General features: G+C 50.0%; 1 protein-coding gene across 3 annotated transcripts; it reads left to right on the top strand.

Annotated features, from left to right (window-relative positions):
* Positions 1-311: 311 nt before the first annotated feature.
* CUNH2orf50 (chromosome unknown C2orf50 homolog) lies at positions 312-8,728 on the top strand. Of its 3 annotated transcripts, XR_008220020.1 has the most exons (5): positions 312-811; positions 3,768-3,807; positions 4,714-4,929; positions 6,489-8,067; positions 8,243-8,727. XR_008220020.1 is itself a non-coding variant. In XM_052745644.1 (4 exons), exons 1-3 carry the CDS (start codon positions 312-314, stop codon positions 4,903-4,905), a joined length of 732 nt encoding a protein of 243 aa, XP_052601604.1. In that variant the 3' UTR covers positions 4,906-4,929; positions 6,489-8,727. The 3 variants fall into 3 exon arrangements, 2 of the variants coding, with proteins under 2 accessions (XP_052601604.1, XP_052601605.1); XM_052745644.1 differs by having other exon boundaries at positions 6,489-8,727; XM_052745645.1 differs by lacking the exon at positions 3,768-3,807 and having other exon boundaries at positions 4,714-4,933; positions 6,489-8,728.
* Positions 8,729-10,864: the final 2,136 nt, after the last annotated feature.

The following is a 10,864-nucleotide window of genomic DNA, read 5'->3' on the forward strand; positions in this document are numbered from 1 at the left end:
ACCCTTTCCTCCTCAAGTTACTTTGGATATGGTGTTTAATCGCAGCAATAGAAATCCTAACTAAGACAATTGATAAGATGTCTCCCTGCCCCCTCGCCTCACCTCCCTTGGCCTGTCAGTCAAGGGGCCGCCTCCCCTGGGAGCCTGCGGTGTCCACCAGGAGGCAGCACAGGATCGTGCTCCCGCTCACCTGCCCACGCAGCTCTCCGGAGCACTGCCTACTGGGGACCCAGCGACACTGTCCCGCCCTCCGGTTCAGGGGAGGAGCTTGGCAAAGCACAAGACAGTCAACACCCCACCGAGGGGCTCAGATGTCCTCAGCAAGCACTCAGCGGGGTCCGCCCCTTCCCGTGTGCACTCGGGAGCCGCCTGTTCCCTGGGCGACAGTCAACAACAGGCAGGACCGGAAAACACAGCTGGGCGCAGATGCTGCCCCAGCCTGGAGAGTTTCTGTCCCTTCAGTCACTCTGAGCTCTGGATCCGGTCGGGGACGATGTAGAGGGACCTTGTGCAGGCTTTCCTGGGTTAAGACGAGAGTCTCCATCAGTCTCTCTCTTTTCTCTCTTCTTTCCCTCTCCTGCCCTTTCCAGTCCCCCATGGACAGCCAACACGCTGGGCTCCCCAAAACCACATCATCCGGGTACCGATTGCCCCCTACCAGGCCTCTTACCTCAGTTTCCAGGGCCCAAGATGGCCTCGCAGCAAGCAGGGGTCTTGCTGGTGGTTGCCAGGGTACCGCAGTCCTGGGTGTGCAGCAGGACCAACTGTGGAGGGAGCTTGTGGAAGCTGAGGAGCGAGGCCAGCGGCGTTGGTGAGTGTCCTGCCCCTGCCTCCCTTCTCCCCTAGGCTTCCCACACCCCCCACCTGCCTTGGAGTCTGGGAAGGTGCTGGGCAAAGGGAGAATCAGGCCCAGACTGGGTCTGAAGCAGCTACATGACCCCAGGGCCTCAGTCCCAGCAGGGGGCTGGGAATATAGACAGAGAGAGGGCTCTGGTCCCACCTCCCATCAATCTCTCCAGCTGGACGTGGCAGGCTAGATGGAAGAGATGCTGGCCTGGGGGTGGGGGTGGGGAGGCCTCCTTCATGCCTTCATTCAAGAAAGGATACCCATGAGCCTTTGTGGGCTGCCAGGGGAAGCTGGGTAGGTTTGGCCAGGGTTCAAGGGGGCCTCCTTTCCAGGACTCCAAGAGAAGCAGGTAAGCTACGCAAGGACAGCCTCTGAGCTGTATGCCCAGTGTGAGTTTGTAAGACAAAACGGAGGTATGCGGAGTGGCTGGAGCACAGAAGGGAGGAAGATGGCTGAGAACGAGCACCCGAGCAGCTGTGAAAGTCTAGATGAAGGTTTTCCAAAGGCACGCGCTGTCCTGAGCTTTGCACAGGGTCGCTCTCCAGTTTCTCTTCTCCCCTCTTTTAGTCTCGCCGGCAAACTCAAGGCTTTGTATAGGATGCAGGCACTCCGCCGCAGAATTCGTCCACATAAGCAAATGTCAGAATTCCCTTCTTCGAGGCAGAGCCATATTCTATTGCATGGATATACCACATTTTTAAAAATCCATTTCACCTCTCACCGTTTCCACATTTTGACTGCTGTTACGTGCGTCACAGCGAACACGGGAGAGCAGATTTCTCTTCAAGATCTGACTTCCCACCTTTCAGATAAATATTCAGAAGTGGAATCAGAAACCAGCTCTATTTTTGTCTATAGGGACTATCACACTGTTTTTCATAATGGCGGCACCACTTTGCATTTCCATTAACAGTGTGCCAGGATTCCAGGTTCTCCACAGCCCTGCTGATGCTCCTTGGTTGTTTTTGGTGCCTCCCTGCACCCCCCATTGGGTGGTCAGAAGCACAAGCCTAGGCTGGCAACTGGCAATAGTATTGGAGTAGCACCCCCAAACTGTACAATCTGCCGCTGTCTCTAGGGAGATAGAAATGGGGTTGGAGCGTGCTCAACTGTGCCTGACGTTATAGAGTTATAGAATTGCTTTCAGGCTACCGGGGGTTTCCCTGTGACTACCTGACATCACCTGTCTTCTGCATTGGTTGTGGTGTGGGAGCAGAGAAGAAGCACAGATACAGACCATTCACCTCCCCACCCCCCCTCAACATGGCTGGAAAACAGGAAGTGGGGTAAAAGTCTGCATGGAGCAGGCAACTTGGAAAAAAAAACACTCCCCACCCCTCTGAACCCCCCAAAAATGGCTTCATTAAAATATGTGTAGACTTAGCTGGGCAGTGTGATGCACAACTTTAATCCCAGAACTCGGGAGGCAGAGGCAAGCAGATCTCTGAGTTCAAAGACAGCCTGGTCTACAGAGCATGTTCCAGGACAGCCAGGGCCACACAGAGAAACCCTGTCTTGAAAAACCAAAAATGAATAAATAAAAAGAAAAGAAAGAAAAACAAAAATAAAAAAAAAATTAAAACAAAAGACGAAAGTAAACTTGATACTGCAGAGATGCCTCAGTGGTTAGGATCACTTGTTCTTCTTGCAGAAGACCCAGGTTCAGTTCCCTAGCACCCCACCTAGCATCTCACAACTGCCTGTAACTCCAGTTCTAAGGAATCTGGCGCCCTCCTCTGACCTCTGTAGGTACTGCACACATACATGTTACACATACAGACAATGGTACACATTACACATAAATTCTTTACAAACTCTTAATATGTAAAATTGAGGCCTAGCACAGTGTTTTAGTTACCTTTCTATTGCTGTGATAAAACACCATGACTGTGGCTGGAGAGATGGCTCAGTGGTGAAGAGCACTGACTGCTCTTCCAGAGGTCCTGAGTTCAATTCCTGGGACCCACGTGGTGACTCACAACAACCTGTAATGAGCTCTGGTGCCCTCTTCTGGCCTGCAAGGACACGTGCAGGCAGAACACTGTATACCCAATAAATAAATCAATCTTTAAAAACAAAACAAAACGCCATGACTAAGGCAGCTTATAAAAGAGTGTTTGATTTGGGGCTCTTGGCTCCAGAGGGCTAGAGTCTGTGACCATCCTAACAGAGAGCATGGCACCAGGCAGGCAGACATGGCATTGGAGCAGTAGCTGAGAGCTTCACATCCGTATTCAAAAGCCAACTGGGAATGGCATGGGCTTTTTAAGCCTCAAAGCCTGACCCACTGACACACCTCCTCCAACCAGTCCATATGTCCTAATCCTTTCTAAACAGTTCTACCAACTAGGAATCAGGTATTCAAATACATAGACCCGTAGGGCCATCCTCATTCAGACCATCACAAATGGTGATGGCTCAAGCCTGTAATCCCAGCGTTGGCAAGGTAGAGACAGGAGGATCAGAAGTTCAAGGTTGCCAAGGGTGGCAGTGTGCAGCTTTAATCCCAGCACTCAGAGGCAAAGGCAGGCAGATCTCTGTGAGTTCAAAGCCAGCCTGGTCTACATAGAAAGTTCCAGGCCAAGGCAAGGTCATCCTCAGCTACATAATGAGTTCTAAACTAACCTGGACTAAAACAGACGAATGAATAAATAAACTGTAACCTTGAAGTGTTACACACATTTACGGTAAGAAGAATTTGTGGAAATTACAAGAACAAGATAGAAAAATCCACTGGTCGCTCTGTGGGCTGCTCCATAAATACAGCATGGGCACTTGGCATTTATCATGGTTACACAGCATTTGAACTCCTCCATGGCGATATAAAGACTTAAAGATATGGTGAAAGTCAATCTTCAGAATATTCCAGAAAAAAAAAAAGAAAAAAAACTCACTCACATTCCTATGTTTTCCTTTCCAGGGCTGAGAACTGGGGTTTCCTGAAAGACTACGACCCTTTGGTAAGGCAGCATCCGCCCTCCAGAAAACTGCTTGCAGCATGAATATCCGGTCTTTCTTCATTTAACTGAATTTATTGAGTACCTACTCTTTGCTCTGTGCTGGAGTGAGGAATAGAACAGTATTGTTTAAGTAATTCAAGGTCTAATGGAAAAGAAAATATTTATATAGAACATTAAGAAAATATTTATATAGAACATTTAGAAAAAAATTACCCAGTTGGTGGATTTTATTAAAGATATCACACACACACTCACACACACACACACACACACACACACACACACACACACACACACACACACACTTTTTTGGTATGTCTGTGTGAGTGTATTTCTGTGTGTGTGTTTGTATATGCAGTTGTAGGAGAGAAAGGGGAAGCTGGGGGGATGATTGTTCATGATGTGGGTGCTGAGAACTGAACGCTTGATGTTTAGAGGCTAAGCCACCTCTCCAGCCCTCCGAGTTTCACTGAAAATAAACCAGGAGCCGGTACCTGCACACATGTACTCCCAGCACTCTGGAGTATTGTCCGGACCAGCCTGCTCCTTACAGCAGGTAGTAGGCCAGCCAGGGCTGCCGAGTGAGGCCTTGTCTCAAAAACAAAACAACAAACCAAGTGGCTCATTTGCCGCTGAGACTTCTTGCCTAGTTGAGTCTGCTCAACTCGGAGGAATGTGTGCCGCAAGTCCCCTAAGGAGAATGGACTTGAGTAAACGCTCTGAGTCTGCATCTCCAGTCGACCCTCCACCCTGCCCGAAGTGGATGTTGTCAAGACCCTTTCTAGCTCCCATTCTGGGTTCCAGCTCCAAACCTGGATGTGAGCATCCAAAGAACACCTCAAACATAGTGCACAGGTTCTTCATTTTCCCACAGCGCCCATGACCTGAAATGTCTCCTCTCCTTAGGGAAATAAGAAGGAGCCTAAGGAGCTGCCTGCCCATGTGCCCTTCTTCTCAGACACACTCCCCAGCTCCACGAGCCGGGAGGTGGGCAGCAGGGTGGACACGCCCCTGGGGAGAGCCCTCACGCACATGGACTTCTTCTTCATGGAAGGCACGCGGAAGAAGAAGCCGGAGGATGAACTGCAGCCCATGTAGAGATCTCAGGGTGGACCGCAGCAGGTGGGTATGGACTGGACCAAGCCCAGGCAGCCCTTGGAGCGTGGGTACTCTTGGCTCAGTCCCACATGGCACAGGAGGAGGATTCCAGAAACATTCCAGGACCACAGAACCTCAGCCCTTCCAGCTCAGGACCCAGGGATTCTGGAAAGAGAACCCAGTATTAAGGCCAGAGCATGTCTGACGGGTTCCATCTAACCTTATAACCATGAGGTTGCTCACAGCTTCTGCCCCTGTCATCTGTCTGTCTGTCTGTCTGGGGCATCTCGGCCTGACTTCATGCATTGGGAGGAAGCAAGGTGAGCTGGTAGCACCCAGCCTTGGGATCTGACCGGAAGGCTACAGCCTTCTTTCTGGGAGTCTAAGGTCAAAGCGGGGTGTCCTGACCAATCCGAGATCACAGAGCTAGGCGCAAAGGTCACCAGTGAGTGCAGTCAGGCGTCAAGGTCATACTGTGGCCGTATCGCATGACCTTGAGTTGGACGGGTAGAGAAGGAACTATTAGGGGCTCAGTACAGGTGCAGCCTGTGTTTCTGGTGTGAGCATGCTATATGTCACTCTACCCATCACCACCACCACCTCCAGAGAGCTATTTCTGTCCGAGTGAGAGTCTAGGAGCGAGAAAGAGAAGTCAAGACTCGGGCTGGAGAGATGGCTCAGCCGCTAAAAGCACTCGCAGAGGACTTAGGTTCCACGCCCAGCACCCACGTGGCCACCTGGAACTCTAGCTCCAAGGAATCCAATGCCCTCTCTGGTCTCCTGAATGCACCTGAATGCACAGATATCTATGCAGACACATACACATAATTAAAACTAAAAAAACCAAAAACTAAGACCAAGTAGAGCTGCAGGTGGCTTCACTTGTGCACACTGGAGAGACTCATAAGACTTCTGTAACCGGTCTCCTGGGACATGGGACCGGGGGGCCCTGAACTGGTCCCCAAGCCTACAAGCACAGCCACTTATGGACGGTGCAGCGTTGAAGCCCATCTCACCCTGTTCGTGGGTATTTTCCTCGCTATCCAAGAAGCCTGAATGCCAAGGCAAACAGTTGGGGTAGCCTGGTCAATTCCCTGTGATGTCTGGCTCAGGGCAGCGATACCTCTCCAGGCCTCCATCTCCACAGTTAGAGGATGGTCAGGAAAGGGGAGGAGACAGATCTCAAGGCTATCATGGGGGGGGGGGGGCTGTTCTCCAGAGCGCATTGATCAGCAGGGACCATAAAGTACCAGAGTGCATTGGTCAGCAGGGACTATACAATACACCTCACCGACTCCTTTCCCATCCACAGACCTTGGCTGGAACACCACACTGGGAAAAGATCTTGTCTGCATATCTCTCAGTTTTTTTTTTTGTTTTGTTTTTTTTTTTTTTTTTTTTTTTTTGGTTCTTGGAGACAGGGTTTCTCTGTGTAGCTTTGCGCCTTTTCCTGGAACTCACTTGGTAGCCCAGGCTGGCCTCGAACTCACAGAGATCCACCTGGCTCTGCCTCCCGAGTGCTGGGATTAAAGGCGTGCGCCACCACCGCCCGGCCTCAGTTTTTTTTTTTTTTGGACCAACAGGTTCCCGGGCCACAGGGTTCCCTCTGCTCGTCTCCAGAGTGCCAAGGCCAGCTGAACCAAGAAAGCCTGAAGGAGAGTATGGCATGCCACGTCTGCACGATTCTGAAGGTCACAGCCAGTCCCTCGTACCCTCCACCCCACATACCACTCCTCCGTCCCGGTCACATCTTCAGGCTCTTTAGGAAGGTCCCTGCTTTGGACCATCACCGTCTCCCCCACGGGCTGAGGAAATGGAGATGGAGGATCCAGCCACCAGCGTCTTCTCTCTTTGGGACCGGAACATAGAAGGCTGGATGAGCCAGGCAGCCTCCAGACCTAGGCATGGAGCCGTGGCACCACTCCATGGCATCACCAGAACACCTTAGGGAGCTTTGTCTAGACAGTCAACCCGGGCAGCTCAGAGCCTAGAGTCATCTGGGCAGCACCAGGGGTCCAGAAGGGACGAGGCTGGGGAGCTGAGGACCACAGAAGGGCAGAAGGAGCCCTTCACCCCCGACCACTGCATCTCTGAGCGTCTCTGCCTCCATCTGCTCCGTGGTAGAAGCCACCTCTGCTTCCAGTGACAAGAATGACCGCCAGCCGTGGAGGCACGGAGTGACCATTGGGCATCTTCCTATACTAGGCATGATGAGGTCATGTACAGGGGACACATGAGCCAGCCTGAGAGGTGCCAGTCCACCAAACAATGTGGACACCAAAATGAAGGAGAACAGAAGGCCAACCCCGGCTACACCCCTGACTCACATGCACACACACACACACACACACACACACACACACACGCATTATTAAAAATAATTACATTTTTTTAAAGTACTGAACTCTTGAGGATTGTAGAATAAAGAACAGAAATATTGTCATTTTAGGCCTAACACTCATAGCTAATTTAGGTGTGAATTAATAAAGGCCATAGAAACCTTTAGTTAGAGATTCATAGTGAGCCTCATCAGTAGAAGGGCTGCTGACATGATGCACCTCCCAAAATGACAGTCTGGAGACACGAGCTGTGTCACCAAGGACAGAGACACATTCTTGTCACTCTATGAAAGACAAAGGGAGCTGAGGCCGGGACCCAGGTTAAAGGCAGTACAGTCCAAAACCTCGGCCCATTCCTGGGTCTATAGGGGACACTATGGGGAGTAAACGCAGATGACAGACGGACAGGGAGCTGCATTGGTGTCATAACCTGTCAATCACACTGTGCTGGCGTAGAACCCAGCTTCTGAAACTGAGCTGGGGTCAGGTAACTGCGTGAGGGGGGGTCTGCAAAAACTTGGTCACAGTAAGTGTTTTGGACATGCGGGGACCAAAAATTAATTCAAAGTCCAACACATAATGGACTCCAGATGTTCCTGGCAGTGCTGGCCAGTTGTTGTATCATGTGACTTCACCATGGCTGTGGCTCTGAACATACAGTGTGTGTGATTTGTACTGAGCAGGCTGTCACACCACACGACTTTAAGAGACCCACGGGCCCATGCACACATGTGTGCACACACATGCACACACACACAAACACACACACACACACACACACAATTGCTGCTCTATTGACTCAAGTTTCATTAAAAAAAAAAAGGTGCCGGGCGGTGGTGGCGCACGCCTTTAATCCCAGCACTCGGGAGGCAGAGCCAGGCGGATCTCTGTGAGTTCGAGGCCAGCCTGGTCTCCAAAGCGAGTTCCAGGAAAGGCGCAAAGCTACACAGAGAAACCCTGTCTCGAAAAACCAAAAAAAAAAAAAAAAAAAAAAAAAGGTATTTGGCTTATGGTTAGAAAGTTTCCAACAATTTCTAAAATAGCCTTAAACAGACTGTGCCGTTTGGTGTTAGTTATTTCTGTAAAGGGCAGTCTCTGTTTTGGCAGTTATAAAATCAAAGTACCAGAGGGCTGCAGGGAGGGCTGAGAGGTAAAGGGTACTGGTTGCTCTCCCAAAGGACGGGGGTTTGCTCCCTGGCACTCACATGGCAGCTCCTGATTGTAATTCCAGTTCCAGGGGATCCAACGTCCTCTTCTGGCCTCCCGGGCATCAGGCATGTTTGTGGTACACAGACATACATGCAGGCAAAATACACACATAAAATAAAAGTAGAATTTTTTTAAAAATTTAAAAATTAAATAAAAATATCAGTCAACTCTGAAAAATGTTGAAAATGTTCTACTTTCTGTCCTGTCAAATATTCAGCCAAGATTTAATTCTTTGTATAAAAATAAACACAACCACCTCAGTATGTGAATTGACTTTCATTTTTTTTTTTTTTTTTTTTTTTTTTTTTTTGGTTTTTCGAGACAGGGTTTCTCTGTGTAGCTTTGCGCCTCTCCTGGAACTCACTTGGTAGCCCAGGCTGGTCTCGAACTCACAGAGATCCGCCTGGCTCTGCCTCCCGAGTGCTGGGATTAAAGGCGTGCGCCACCACCGCCCGGCGACTTTCATTTTTAATAAATTCTAAAATTATGTGTAAACCAAAGAATTGTTTTAAAATAAATTTATTTGATTTGCAATCAGCTGGTGTTCGATTTATAGTTTTTTTTTTTAAGTTCAAGGATGTTTTTTATTAGAGTTTGAGAAAAGCAGAGAACAGGCAAACTGTAAATCTTGGAAAAAAGGAACCATGTCCTTTATTTAGTAAGTAGCCGCTTGGCTGCCAAGCAGCCAGTGTGGTGCAAAAAGTGGGGGAGGGGAGTGTCTGGGAAAGGGAGGGAACCAGTGTCTGGGGAAGCTGCTTCAGAAGGAGACAGAGGAGGAGACCCCAGTGTCTGGGAAAGCATGCGTCAGAAGTCAGAGGAGGAGAACCCAGTGTCTGGGAAAGTGTTCTTCAGAAGGAGACAGAGGAGGAGAAGACAAAGGGAAGCTGCCCAGGCTAGCTCTGCATGTGAACGCGGCTGCCTGATCACACACTGTATGTACATCCTCATCCAGGGTCACAGAGAGCTAGCTGTCTCAGGTGAGAGGGGGCGGGAGTGGAAGGAATTTAAGAAGCCCTGATGTAGACACTTCTGTTCCCAGGATCCACGCTGACCGGCTTAGCCATGTGGCATGATGTCCACAGCACACTGGCCACATTATGTGTAGGACATAAATAAGCCACATGCAGATGGAAATGTCAGCTATTCCTTAGCCTATGGGACACCCCTGCAAGCTTAGGCGGTTGTTTACCTGTATGGCATTTGGAGTCCTTTTGTCTTAGAGTTCACGCTCAAAATGGAACAAACTGCTACTTTGTAAAATGGAGTTACTCAGGGTAAGGTCGAGCTAGGAGGCTGTTTGCTTTACACAATATGGAGTAACTCAGAGAAGAGCTGGCTGGATCGGATCTCCATCCTCCACTACTTTTCTTAGGAGCAGAGTTGTCTACTGATCAGCAACATAGTGGACACACGGACACACACACACACACACACACACACACACACACACACACACACACACACACACCCTTCAAAGATCTCTCTCTTGGGAGAGAAGCCAGAGAGCTTTTTGGCTTCTTACACTGGAAGGGTGAGGGTTTGGGTGAGGACTGAGGCAAGGCAGGTGTGCTGGTGTGTGGCTTACAGCACAGAATTACCATGGACTGGCTGTGTGTGTGCACATGTGTGTGAGTGTGTGTGTTCACTATTATAGCCTAGCAATCTCCAGAGGAGGGAAAATGATCCCCTCTTCCAATCGTGTACCTAAAGGGCAGTATCCAGGTTTCCTCCCGTTATGTTTCCTCCTGTTATATACAGGGAGGCACCAACTCACCTCAGGCAGGGCTCTGACAGAGTAGAAATCTACCCCATCCAGGTCCACCCTGGTCAGCCAGTGAGTTTACTGGGATTGCTTACAGGAGCATAACTGAGGCGGGCACCACCTGCCCCAGTAACATGGGTCCTCCACACAACACAAGACAACTGCATCACTCGCTGGACTCAGGTTGTCCCTGCTCCCCCCATGAAACTTAGAGACAGCTACTGTTTACAGTTTATAAACACTGGAGAGGAGGGGGTCCTTGTAACACCTCCCAAGGGACATCTCCAGCAGGTGATCTCAGTAGCCCTCACTCCAGAGAGCAGGGATCCAGTCTGGAGGAAACAGCATGCACCACAACACCCCACTTCTCAATGGTTACCTATTAACTCTTTGGAGGACCCAAGTTAGATCCCAGAACCCACCTAAATAAGTTGGCCATGTGTGTTTGCATTCTCAGCGGTGGGGAGGCTGGAAAAAAAGAGGATTCTCTGGGGTCTCCTGGCCAGTTGGCCTAGCCTGTTTGGTGAGTTCCAAGCCAGTGAGGGTGGACAGTACCCGAGGACTGACAGGTGAGGCTGTCCATTGGGCTTGGTTGCCCAAGCGCAGGTTCAAGCGCGTGCTCACGCGCACACAACGACAACAAAGCCCT

Source organism: Peromyscus californicus, unplaced genomic scaffold, assembly GCF_007827085.1.
Source record: "Peromyscus californicus insignis strain IS unplaced genomic scaffold, ASM782708v3 Scaffold_1__1_contigs__length_55948999, whole genome shotgun sequence".
Classification (NCBI taxonomy): domain Eukaryota; kingdom Metazoa; phylum Chordata; class Mammalia; order Rodentia; family Cricetidae; genus Peromyscus; species Peromyscus californicus.